We start from the raw sequence: 14,252 nt of genomic DNA, 5'->3' as shown, positions 1-14,252 counted from the left end.
ACAGAAGGGATAATGAAATGGAAGTGACCAGAGGTAAGAATTAAGGGCCTAAGTTATTTTCTTTGGTAAGAATCACCATCTAAAGTGAGACTTCTTTAAAAACAATCCCCCAATAAACTGGAAGCATGGATAAAGTGATTATTCTCTTTTTTTTCCAAGAGATGCGTGCTTGTGTTTTACTCATCTCATAGAATGACATGCTCAGATTTTACAGGACTGACAAAGACACCAACACAATTCCTGGTCCTGAAACACTATCAATTTTATTCAGGCCTTGCCTGTAAGGAAAGAGGGAGACAAGAACAACCTATGATTTTGAAAACCAAATTCAGAAAAGTTCTAAGAAAAGTTCTAGACTACTCTTAAGAACAGAGGAAAAGATAAAAAGGAGAGGAAAAAAAAAAAGCATTCTGAAAGCAAGCAAGCAAGCAAGAAGAGAAGGTTCATGTTTCCTCATCTTCCCCAAATTCATCCTGGCAATGGAAAGGAATTATTATTTGCATCAAGAGAAAAAGCAGAACTACCTGGAGAACTATTATTCCTAGGAACATTTCAATCTCAAAAATTTGACCTATAAAGCACAAAGAATCTATGAAGAAGGAAAACACTCAAGCATGGACTCTCAATCTAGTACAATTTTTTTAGATTGTTAAATGAATTCCACTGTTCTCCTAAATCTCAGACCGACCTCCAAGTTGGGATAAAAGGGGAAGGGGGGGGAGGGGGGGGGAGAGACGGGAGAGAGAGAGAAAGAATGCTAGCGAGTGATGGACATCTATTTAAATGAGAATACAGAAGACAAGGAAGGTATTTATTTATATGTCTTATAAAAATCCACATGGTAAGCTACTCTGCAATTTCAGCCTATTTGACTTCCCAAGATAAAACACTTGTAACAGAAGACATCTTCATTTCTATATAAAACAGTACAGTAAATGCAACTATCTTACAGTGATGTAGATTATTTACCCTTCACAGCAGATGAGAAAGTTCAACAGAGGTTCTGACACAACTGAAGAATACAAGACTGCTAGATAAATTACTCACATTTATTTCTTGGCAGCAATGACCAGTACCCCCTTCTATGAATCTGAGATTTGCTTAAATTTTAAGATATAAAAATTCTGATGATATTGGCTCAGTTTTATGCCCAGGCTTAGAAAATGAAATATAGCAGATGCTGGATGGATTAAAAGAATTAAAAGAATTCTGCCAAATGCAAATCTTTCTTTGCCTGCAAGCATGACAACAATCTAAAGGCCAGGCTGTTGGAGAGGTGCAAAGCAGCTATTTTTCTAGAGCTTTTTCTTTTTTTTATTACTAGTAGACCTGAAGCCATGAAATTTAAGCTAAGCATAGATCACACGCACGCACACACGCGCGTGCGCATATGTAACACAACCTTCAAAACAGAAAGATGGGAAAACATATATAGGCCAAATATGTTATTTGAGCTACAGGAGGAAACATGTATTGCACATGAAGAGTTTCACAACACACCTTTTTCTCTCTTACAAAATTTTACTTTACTTATCTGCATCAAACTAGCACAATGCAAGATATAAATTAGGGTACGGTTACAATTCCACCTCACCTTTGATGCTTCCAACTCTTTTATTTTTTCTTCAGCTCCTGTCAATTTCTCCTTTAGTGCTGCAATCTCTTTCTCCATAGGCATCACAACCGAACGCAGCTTCTCAGCATCTTCCTGGGCCTGAAGTTAACACAATAAATTATGAATAACACATTATCATAGTTTTCACCACAACAGTTTCCATTATCAGAGACATCTGGAGAAAATGTCTACGCCAACAAAAATAGTTGACTAAACTTCCACTTTCAATACTCGCCTTATTGCTATTTATTTAGTTCAGCGGTCCTCTCTGACAACAGGCTGATACTACTCCATTCACAAAATGTAGCTAAATTTTAAATCCATGTATGGATTAAGCCATGAATATCTGTTTTTAAAGAGAATGTTAGTAAATCTAGAGAGAAGATTTACGGACCAGGCATTTCAAAATACGTACACTTTTCTATTATTAAAGGCCTAACTGTCCTGCAACTTGCTGCCACATAGCACATAAAAAAAAAAAGTGTAACACAAGAACTGCATGGTGAGTTATTGGCTATTCATTTATTTACTCAGGAACTTAACAGAAAAAGGATCTGCACAGTAATGCATAGTGTAGCTTTGTTCTGTTTTGGAAGACCATTTTTCAACTTTAAATTATTACGGATGTGGCATCAGGTTTGGGTGTTACTGTACTAAATATTCCAAAACTATATACAGATAATTTATCAAAAAAGTAGTTCTGAAAAAGATCAAAGCAGGATAACAGAATGAGAAGACTGATATGGGGGGCATTGGGGGTGGGGGGTGAAGAGAAAGAGCCAGGCAAATATAGCAAGAATTAAAATGAGAGTGTTCAGTGTTCACATTCAGAATTGCACGTGTCAAAGAGTAGCCCCAACTTCCCCATTTCTTAAATGCTCTGGCTTTCCTTCATGGATGCACTAAAAACTTTCCAAGTGAAAGTAACAGCTCCCATAGACTCTACAACAGCAAGCAGAATGCCTAAATATTCACCACAGTAAAATTCTTCAAGCTGTGAAGAATTTAAGCAACCTAATTTGGTTTGGTTTATGTATGAAGGCTCAGAATGCTCAATTGTTCTCTGTCTTCTACTGGAGGAACTCAGCAGGGGAGGGAAGGCAGAGAACCGTGTCCCAATGCCGAAGTTTCAAAGATGACACTTTTCCTAACCTGATCAGCAAAGACAGCCACTAAAAGATAACATTCATGTCTTGTTTTAAATCTAGACTAGAATGCAGGTCCTAGAGGCTACTCATTTGACTTTCAGTTTCTGGTAAGCTTATTGACAACTGTATTCTGAGCAAGGCTTTCAGGAAGAAAAACAGACAATATTTTTAACCATTGAAGCTTTCTAAACTTAAAATGAATAGACAAAATAAAATAATGTTGCAATACCTGTCAATTATACAAATACTACCAGGCCCTTGGACTCTAAAAAGCTTTAAAGAAAACTCTATAGACAAAATAAAATTAAATTTCTTCATGTTTCGTTCACTTCTGCTACATTTTGCCACTGCTAGTTTGCTTGTCCAAGGAGTACAAATAAAATCAGTGAGGAAAGCGAGGGACATCATATGACGCAGTGAATTCAATACCAGGGACATGTGACGGTGTCACATGTACATACATACCCTGTCACTTGCAGCCAGCAACTCATCAGTCACATTTTTTGAACAGATGGGAGCAAGAGTTCAACTTCAAAGATTGCTTTATATTTTATTTATTGTATCAGTTCTATTCATTTAATGCTACGTATAGCTGGCTCATATGGACTAAAGATAGCCCAACATTTTTAAGACTGTTGAATAAGCTTTTTCCTAATTATTCATGATAACTGCAGGAATATTTCATCACCAGTCTGATTTCACATGGTTCAACACTGAATATAGAGCAACAAATGCATCCATGTTGGAACCAACCAGTTCAGAGAAACAGAAAGTTCTCTGAAAGCAAAATCATATTTCTTGAACAGCAACCAACTGGAAAGACAAAACTGTATCAAATCCCACGTGACAGAAAAATTGCTCTAGCTTTTACTGCTTGGTAAACAGAGCTGAAGTTTGACAGTATGGTTGCAACATATTGCAAATGTTTCCTTTAAAAAAAAAGGGCTGGGGCAGGGGTGGGGGAGGGAGGGGGGGGAGGTTGAGGTGGTAAGGATCCATATTAAAGCTCAGTATGATACTGAACTAAACACTCAGAATTAGCCTTTATCTGCTAACAAAATGAGTGCTGGTCACTGGGTCTGCCTTTGAAGGTAAAGTATAATTACCAAGATGCCCAAATTGAGGTTGAAGTCCCCACTCAAACTTTTAATGAAATATCTGTCCTTTCGAAAAATGCTACATAACAATACTGTCACATGTGGCAAGAGGTGCCACAGCATCACATTTCCTGTATTAAAAGGCGTTACTCAGACTCTTCCAGAGGTGTGATCCTTAAAATGTTTATTTCCTTCAAACTTCTTGCCAAACTAATTTGACTGCCAAAGACCAAGGTTTTACACCTTATCAGCTTGTATTTACTTGTGAGCTAATTAAAAACAAAGCACCCAAACCACTTCTGCCCCAGCAAAACCTGCTTCCCCCAGCACAGCAGCTGAAGAACACGCTGCAAGGGATCTTCAGGTTACAGCGTGAAGATGACACAACAGAGAGGACATGCTAAAAATGAGTCCAAGCCACCACACAAAACATTGCATTGCTAGCCTGAACATCCTTTACTGTTACTCTAACCAACATTGTCAGAATAAAAACCTGGCTAGAGAAATCTCAGGCATTACTGTACCTGAATTTGTTCCTTAAAAACAAGACAAGCAGAAAACACAGACACAATTTGAGAATCTCTCTTTAAAGTAGGAGTAAACCATTCAAAGTTTCTCTAAATCTATTCCGCTGTTCTTTATCATTACCAACAAAAGCAGCTTACTGTACATCAGATGTTATGGACAACTCTGTCACAGAAATCAGATTACTCCTCCCTTCCAGTTTCCCCTCTTCTGACTAGTAAGCACACTTCATAACAGGCAGTTTGTCCTTTCTTGCTCTATGTGCAAAATAACCTGTTCTGCAGATTTCTGCTACTCAGAGTTTGACACAACTGTGCTAAGAGGAGTCTTCATAGTCATCACAGCTCCAACAGCAAACCAGATCATTTCCTGAATGGAAAATGAGGTCTGAATAAAAAGGGACTAGCCAAATTTTGCCAGTGGGCAGGACTGATTCCCACCAAGTCACTGTCCAGAGGGAGCCCAGTCATTCCCAGGCAGAGAACTTGCATGGGAGTACATGCTGCTATAGCTAGAACTGCTGCTATAGCTAGACTAGTTTTAGCATCTGTGATAACAAAAAACCCAAAACCTATTTGGTGTTACAACGCAACAGGAAGATAAAGAGATTTTTACAAATCACCAATACATTTTCTGAAAGTAGGTAAGCACGCTTATCATTAGAACAATGTATTTACCTTTTTTGAGTTGGGAAGGGAGATTTATAGAAAATCCACAAAGTTTTCAGCATAGATTTCTTAGAAATCATTGCTTTATGATAAAAATCACAGAACACACAAGTTTTCTACAGAGATTTGGCAATTTGCAACTTGAAATATATTTACATGGAAAAGCAAAACAGGTGCTTGAAGACAAGTGCATGTGTTCCACCAGACACACTCTTTCTGACAAGAGGATGCTCAAGAATGCCAAATGCCAGGTTTGCAGGCTAGACTTGGATACCTCTGGCGACATAGTCACAGTCTAGTAAATACAGCTCAAAATAATAAGCTTATCAAAACGTTACCCACCTGCTCTAAGAGCTCCCAAACCAGGATAAAAAACATGCACACTGGAAGCCTGATAAGCATACATACCAAAACAGTACAGTCAACCAAATAAATAACCTTTAAATTCAAAGACATATTTACAAAATTTGGAGCAACATTTATTATCTACCCCTCATCTCTTTCAGAGGAAAAAGTATGCAGACAACAAGCATAATCATTAGCAATTACGTGGAAACAGCATCAAATTTTACTGATTTTCTTTGTAGTTTAAAATGGATTCTATAGCCAAATTGAACACAACTGAACTGAGATATTATCCAGTCAAGATAGCCAAGAAGGTTAGCGTCCTGGACTGAAACATATGGCTTGTAATCTTTTCTCTTCTCCGTCCATTCTTCTCACCTCACCTCTCATTGAGAATGCTAGACAATGGTATGGTTTTCTGCTAGTTTTAAGAAATGTGATATATTATACGCTGGTACAGCATCTACTTAGAACCCAGAGAGCAAAGCACTTTTTTTCTTTTTCTCTCTTTTGAGATGTTTGGAGATTCCTTAGAACTGGCTAGAAGATTAAGATTTTTTTTAAAACTTTCCAAGTTTATGCCTTAAAGTAAAATAAATCCATCCTTATAATGGAGCGTATAAAGATGGAGGACAAATACAACATTGTTGGCTGGAAATGCCATTTTGCGTAAGGAATTGATCACAAGTCTTCAAACAGCACATCCCAACTGATCAAGAAAACTCCTCCTTTCACACTGACTGCTGAGGCACACATATTCATTATTTTGCTAGCCAAACACAGCTTTTTATGGGCTTGGGATGTGCTCATTTGTTTTTAGGTAAAATTGAACATCCTTTTCCTAATTGTGGTCTAATTCTTAGTCTCCTTGAGGAAAAAACTCACAGGTTTGATGGCAAAGAAGATTAAAAAACCCATGCAAAGCAGTTTAAGCAATTATTTCAAGCTGCACTCTGAAGACTGCATTTGCCCCTCCCCCTCCTATTACATAAAGTACATGTTCCTCTGCTTTACAGGCCTATAAAGCTTTCCAAGCTCATATTAATCAGAGATTAATAAACCAATCACCTTTTCCTTTAGGATCACAAGGGATATTTATTTCCCTTTTAAAGGAGTATAGTTGAAAATGCTATTTATCTGCTATACTAAACTTCTAAATGCTAACTTGCACATAGTAAAGCCACTAAGCGTAGGTGGGCTGCACTGTCATTTGAGCTACTTGCAACTCCAACTGTTACATGATCAGTACATTCAGATTAAAAAAATAAAAGCGCTGAGATTTTAGTTATTGCAAAGACTCTCTCAGTCAAGAGAGATTGTTTTCCGAAAATTCTTGACAGTTTGTTGGTAATGCACTGCCGGGACTTTTACACTATGAACTCTGCATCTTCTGGGTTGCTTCTACAAGATTCACCACACTGATTCAATTTTGAACCTTCCTTCTTTTTTTCTCTTAATAGGGCTAAAAACCTTCTCTTAAAAACAGTTTATGTCTTAAAACTCCAGTGGCAGTAATTCTGTAGTCAGAACATTGGCAAATAGGCTTTACTACCTTTATAAATCAGGAGTATATGAAGAGCAGTCTAACTGAATACCAAACAGGAATTATGCAACTACAACTAGCAACATTCAAGAATCTCTTTATAAGTCTCAGGAAAAGAATTCCAATTTGCAACACTAATACTGATTGCTTGTTACAACATAGTAAAAATAGGTAAAATACTTATTATGTGGAATGTTTGTGATATTCAATACTGCATTTCTTCTGTTGACAGCAAGCAGAAACAAGGAAATGCAGTGATGTGGCAGATTATCAGATGTTAGTCTATTCTTTTATTGAATATAGGATCATTTATTACACTAAAATTGTTTTAGAATACCTTGAAGACTACTGTAAGCCTGATGAGAAGACAAATTCTCTTAAATGCAAGTTTTTACAATATGATAAACAAGATCTTAAAACATTCATCTGTTACAACAGATTCAGTTTCCTTCCTGCCTGAAAGAGAAATACACCAAATCATCAAACTCCAAAAAAAAAAAAAAAAAATTTTTCGAACTGAACACAAGGCACCTCAATCTACTTCTATGAACTCTTCTAAGTCACAGATCTTTGATCAACAACAAAATCTTTCCAAGCTCCAGGGCAAATATCTTTCATCATCTAGAGCCTGTTGTTTTGTGACAGCAAGGTTCTGTATTTCCTAGGAAGCCAGTAGTACTGTGTTGCACAAACATGGCTTACCTTAAAGAAAGACGAAAGACATTTTAGATATAGTGCCCATTAAAATCCTCAAAAGAAGTTTGTAAGATCTGAGAAAAGGAATAAAGGTGCAGAAGTGTAAAGGAAACTATAAATCTGCAGTCAAACCAGAAAAATCTAAAGGGGCTTTACTTGAGCTCATTTGACGTTATGACAAGAGACTTTACAAGGCCTCCTGCTTTTACAAGCTGAAGGACAAACCTTACCATCTTCTCAGGTGCAATCCTCTTACGGAATCCACATAATCAGGTACAATACCTTTATGGATTCAAATGCAGGATTAGGTCATGATGACTTCCATGAACAAAGAGCTGAAAGTTGGCAGAACGAGGCTATGTGTATTTCTGAGGAATTATAGCAGGCTGTGGAAATGAACTCATGCATAACAACACAAGCGTATCTTGAAACAGAAACTGAAGAACTAGATTTCAAGGTACCTTTTTCATTTCATTTTCTAGGTTTTCTTCCTCTTGACCTTCAGACAATCGCCGCCTTAACTCAGCTATTTCACGTTCCACATTTTCTCGATATTGATTCCACTGAGCTCGCTCTTGCTCCAACCTGTGATGATACTGGAGCTCATAGTCACGAACAGTCTCTACAAAACAGCATTTTCAAAACTTATTTTCCATGTAAGTTAAAGAACAGAGCTTTAGGAACTCCATCTCTAATCAGTCAGTGATTTATCATAATTGATCAAAACTAGGACAACAGTGAACTCTTCCTTCCTCTCTCCTCCCTTTGACTCTTCGCCCAAAACCCAACTACATTAAGCAAAATATCCAAAGGAACTGCATCTCAATTTGTACCATCACTAGAACACAAACAAGCAAGCCCCCCAAACCATCTAACTCCTAATTTCAAAATAATGTACATGTCTAACATCCTATTTGGCAGCATATTTTGTACCTCCAAGCACATACAAACTTCCAAAACCCTACTTATCTACTCCAAAACGCAAAGGAACTAGAACTTCTCACACAGCTTTCACTTTCCTATGATTACTACTGCCCCTTCAGGTAAGGGGCTGTCTTTGTTTACATACGGACAGCAGCTGGCACAACTGAGCCTTCACCTAGGTTCATGTATCTCTGTAGATCATAAATAAACAGAAATTTGTGTACTGAATATACATGAAGATTTGTCTTCTCTGGGGGAAAAGCGTAATCAGTTGATGGAAAAACTCCCGTCAGCCAACAGGCTGTGGGCTCAGGATACTGTGAATCCTGTTTGTGAACCTTTAAGAAAACAGCCAGTTATGGCAACAGTTTGTCCCCAGTTTACATCCTGCATGTTGTTCCTTGCACATAGTTTGTCTCAGAAACAATCAACAGCTGTGTGACATGCAAACATAACAAATATTATCTCAGAACTATCAAGAAGAAAAAAAAAAAAACAAACGACCCACAACCGATGCATGTTCAGTCACTAGCCTGGGGAAAAGTCCATGTGATGGAACTGGAAGGACACTGAACTGTCTGATAGCAGAACTATGTTTACACAGAAGAAAAGAGAATCATGCTGTCAGTCTAAAGCTGTTTTCAGACTTGTCAAATTACATGCATTATACTCATCTTCATGGAAGGATGAAGTATCACAAAAATGCTTTGCATATATGTGGGAGCTCCCATTTCCAAGATTCCTTCTAAATTCTATCCTCATATTAACAGAAAAGAATCACCAAGCTCCTTTTCACAAACTTAGAAACTACACTTCATCCGTCACTTCTGTAGCCCAGTTTTGCCAAGCCATGAAAAGCAGCTATCCATATCATGTGCAAGGGCAGGCACAAATCACTAAACGCATACTAAAGAGGTGTCTGATCTTGGTGGTAGCAGCTTGCCGGGTTGTTACCTTTCATAATAGCTTGTAGTGAAGCTACTTCTTCTTGCCACTGTCTCTTCACCTCATCGATAGCTTCCTGCTTTGTATTCTCAGATACAGTAGCTATAGCTTTGATGTTCTCCATTTCAGCATGGGCTTCCATCAGCTGGGTCCGCAGTTGTCCCAGATCATCTTGGGCTGCTTGGAGCACTGCATTTTGTCTTTTCAGGTCCTCTGAAAAGAAGTATTATTTACATTTAGCTTGATTAATAAATTCAATCTGTACTTCAATCACAGCATCCATTGTTGCTATGGCAAAGAACAGTACCCTAACAACAGGGTGAAGGAAGCACTGACGTTAAAGCATCTACCTATAACAACCAAACAAATGTTAGCAGGTATCTTTAGGGAATATTATTTCTTGACTTCGCTTGCCCTTGCCTTTTATTAAAAAAGTACCTTCTCATGGATGCAGCCACAAAGCAGACACTGTAGATATAACCTATGAATCCATATACCTGATGAAAGTGAACTGTGCTTTTAATTAGTTCATTATTATTTAACTCATTCTGGTAAAGAATCTGGAACAGATAAGAACAGACAGGAAGCCAGTTCTTGCCCCATTTTTGGCACCAACTTGGTCCCGAATTTGGATGGAACACTTCCTTGAACAGAAACACTCTGCGACCACTATATGGAGCCTATGTAAGAAAACTATGCAGCCTAATCTGCTCTTTACCATGGCTTTGCTAAAACTGAGCGTCTACTAAAAAAAGGGATACATTCAATGGAACATCCACTACTTCTCTAATTGTTGCAACTATAAACAGAAATGAAACCAATTTCACATCATCCTCCTGAGTTTTCAGTTAATCTGAAGCAAAAAGCTCTGCAAGATATATAATATATTATACAATTAATTCTGAAAGCACTAACACAAAATATAGTTTTATGCCCATATAGCTTTTTTCAGTGGCAATCACTTTTAGCAGAAACATCTGGCTAGTGTACAACAAACACCAAGCTATGTCCATGTATTTCCCTCAATATCAAAATGCTTAATCAACCCTGGTGCCCAACACCTTACACCTTGATAGAGAATATGGAACCCAGAACTAATCGGGTACTCAAAAGGGCATTAATCCTCATGTAAAAAAACCAAGATCCTGTGGCATTTATATTACTTAGTTCTCAAATGACAGTATTAAGGATGGGTTGCAACAGTCCCAATGTACATTTAGGAAAGGGTCTTGGAGAACAGGGAGGGCAAAAAAGCGTTGGTGGGGGCCGGGGGGGACAAAAGAAAAGTAATTGCTTGTATATTCTCCTCTGGTATCCTTTCACTTCAGTACATGTGAAACCTGGATTATTTTTTTCCTTCCTCATTATTTTTATTTTCTATTTTTCAACTGTTCTGAAAAGGGAGAATTATTGCTGATCTCATCAGTAGTGTCTTGTATCTTAAATTTCCTTTCATCTAGCTTCTAGAAATACAAAGAAACAGGCCTTCTGTATGATCTGATCTTCATTATGCCTGTTGTATTTCTGCCCTCATAAGCTTAGAGAAGCAGTAGCAGTCTTAATGCATTATTTTTTGGCTCTACTTTCATATGTTAAGGACAGGAAAATCATCAGGATTAGAAATAAATCAATTTTGCTCTCAGAACAACAGCTATCTCTACTCTCCAAATCTTCATCAGATATTTGAGCTCATATGGTTCAAATTTTCCTATAAAGAATGTTACTGAAATAGATGCCCTTGGCTGGTATTAAAACTGTTATAATGTTTGTCTGCTTACATTCTACCTCTGATGTAAATTTGACAAATTAATACTACATAAAAAAAGCTAGTCACAAAGTACAGACAGCACACTATCTAGACTATGCCTTTCCACTTACCAGATCAGCTGCTTGAGAGAACAAGCACACCATGACTTCTGAAAGTTAGAATTAAAACTCAGTGGCGGTATTTCTGAGTGTACATCAAGTTGCTTTGCTAACTCCTAACCAGGCAGGCAAATCTTTAAATTTAATTCTAAAAATTCATTCTAGGAAGCTAAATAGCCACCTACTGAATTTTACTCTCTGCTTGTCTCTTCTGTTATTATATCTGTTTAAAAGACTACTGTCATTTTTCCATTTTTGGCAAATCAGACAACAATGGCTTAACACACTAGCCATGCTGAATATGCAGTCAACTATCCCAGCAGAAAACCCCCTTAAATCCTAATTATCCTTAACTAAAAAAAAAAAAAAGCATGGGGTGTGCATGGGTAAATGAGGAATAGTAGTTGGCATTACAAAGGTTATTCTTCATACGGGGATTAACTGAAGATGAAGTTTTATAAACTTCAGAATAATTCCAAGAATTGAGAACTTACCTTCCTTAGCCAAGTATAATTCCTTAAATTTTGCTCTCTTTTGATTAAATTCTTGCTCAAGTTGCTGCTTTGTGCGCAGAAATTCTGCATTGACCTTTTCCAATTCTGCTACTCGCTGTAGAAGAGCAACTAAAAATAAAACAGAAGATAAGGCATGTCACTAACAGTGAAGGCATCCCATTCTGCAAGTTTGAGGTTTGGGGCTTATTTTTTTAAAAATATCTTTACTCATTAGCTCAGATGTTGCCCCATGATATATCAGGGCAACTAGTGAGAGTCCTTTAAGCAACAAAGGAAGATAAGTTTTCTAGACTGTAGCACCAAATTGTAATTAGACATCTTCACAGTACTAGAGGTGCATGTGGCAGGGAATTCCGTAGAAAACAATCAATTTCTCAAAGAAAACCACAATTTTCTATATACAATGCAGGAAGAAACAGAAAAAAACCAGCACCAGAATTATTTCTATTGGTGCTTCTTTCCAAAAGACTGGGAATTTAGTCACAAGGCACAGGAACAGTGTCTGAAGGCTGAGCAACAAAGCTGCAAGTTCTCAAAGGCTATGGTCAAAGAAAACTAAGTGACAGCTGCTCAGCTAACAACTAAAGCACAGAAAAACCCGCAAGCTAAAAATTAGATGCCATTATCTTTCCCATCTTCAGTTCTGCACATTCACAAAAAGAAGGTAAACCAGACTACAGAGAAGTTTGCCAGAAGATGACCACAATCTATAGAGAAATAACTGATTGTAAGATCAAACCCTCCTCATTTCCAGCACGTAAAAATCCTCAAGGGTGCACACACATCACACTATTTTCCAGTATTTACCACATTAGCAGTTGATCTGGTGGTGCAACAAAAGAGGGAACTGTAGGAAGTCCACAAAGCACCTAAAGATTGTTACTATATGATTATTATTGGAAAAAACACAATACCATTGTATGATGCTACAAAGATCATGTAATATTCATCTTCACGTGCAATCTTAACTTCTCTGCACCTCAAGAAGTATAGGTCTGGTTTAGGTGCCAGACAGTTTCATATTGCACACCTCAGAATTCAAATATGAAACAGAAACAAAAGACAGATGAGCTAGAACAAAATCCATCTCCATGCTGTAATCCACTGGGCAAATAATGTTCCTCTACACAATTCTCTATCTGTTCTGCAAAAGCCTTTTATGGACATGTTCCAACTGTCATGCAAAGCTGAATCACTTCTTTTCAGTTATAGCCTCTATACAGCACAGACTAGATACATACAATATTGATCCATCAGAAGTGCTTACTTATCACACCCAACATGCTTCCCACCAAAAGCAAGTAGCGAAAACACAGTACAAAGGCTACACGACTTCAGCAGCAAACATTTATCCTTACAGACAGCTGGAATCAGATCTAGAGCTTACAGTGGTAAAACACCTGATGGTCAGTGCCATTGAGATTGGGCGAGTTATATTTCTTTTTAGTACTAGATGACTTAGAGTACGAGCAGACACAAACAAAAGCACCTTTTAAAAGCACAGGTATGTTTTACTGCTTGCTGGTTATGAGGACTTATGGTGTTACAAAATGCAGCACTTCATCTGTTCAACTCTATGTCAGATAAAAGGTATATGCAGATACAGGACGAAAGAAATGTTTATGTTGCTTTTTTATTGAAAACCTCATTTTGTTTTTTTATCACCTTACATATCAACACATCAGTTTTTCTGGCCGGCAACCCATACCTGGATAGTGCAAACCCAACCGCACAGGACTATTCTCCAGAAAACAAAGGGAACCTGTAGCAAAGACGACACGCTGAGTGCAAAGCTTCAAGCGAGTTAGGAAAGCAGCTGGATCAAAACCAGGAAAGAAATAGCACACATGAAGCCAGGCCCAGGTAGCTAAACTCTTCCCAAGGCTCAAGAGTTGCCTTTGATGTCTCGCTGAAGTCTTCCAAAGGGAAAGGGTTTGCCTACATTTCCACTCCCTGCTGACTTCTGAGAGAGGGTGATGCTGCCAGGGAAGCTGCTGCTTCCCGCAGCCCGGGGGGAGAGAGAGGCGCTCACTTGCTGGCCCTGGCCAGGGCCTCTGCGCAGCAACGCCTGCTTCACACCTCTGAGGAACGAAAAGCGATGCTTGGCTCTAAGGAGGTGGTTTTGATCTCAGAGTTTCAGCTCTTGAAACTATTAGAGGCACTAAAGCCTAAGTGAGCTGTAGGCCGTGGTTAGGGGCAGGTCGCGAAACCCCACAGGTCCAGCCAGGCAGCTCTGCATCTGCAGTTACTGGCCAGGAGGCCTGAAGCCACACGCACACATTCAGATCAAAACAAGGAGGAATCTGGACATTGTTCACCTTACGAACACTGTTTGACAGCCATACAAAAAAATGTTTAATTCTAA

The 14,252-nt window shown here is 38.2% G+C and overlaps 1 protein-coding gene across 3 annotated transcripts in view; it reads right to left on the bottom strand.

The window, feature by feature from the left end:
* The window catches only part of RABEP1 (rabaptin, RAB GTPase binding effector protein 1), an 847,425-nt gene that overhangs the window by 22,544 nt on the left and 810,629 nt on the right, over positions 1 to 14,252 (bottom strand). For all 3 annotated transcript variants that reach the window (XM_049801974.1, XM_049801975.1, XM_049801976.1), the window contains 4 exons: positions 11,867 to 11,995; positions 9,516 to 9,719; positions 8,099 to 8,259; positions 1,595 to 1,714 (listed from right to left, as the gene is read on the bottom strand). In XM_049801974.1, the coding sequence (XP_049657931.1) occupies positions 1,595 to 1,714; positions 8,099 to 8,259; positions 9,516 to 9,719; positions 11,867 to 11,995 (614 nt within the window). The remainder of the gene's footprint in view (positions 1 to 1,594; positions 1,715 to 8,098; positions 8,260 to 9,515; positions 9,720 to 11,866; positions 11,996 to 14,252) is intronic.

This window comes from Accipiter gentilis, chromosome 6 (assembly GCF_929443795.1).
Source record: "Accipiter gentilis chromosome 6, bAccGen1.1, whole genome shotgun sequence".
Lineage (NCBI taxonomy): Eukaryota > Metazoa > Chordata > Aves > Accipitriformes > Accipitridae > Astur > Astur gentilis.
This window is presented reverse-complemented; position numbering and strand designations above follow the sequence as displayed.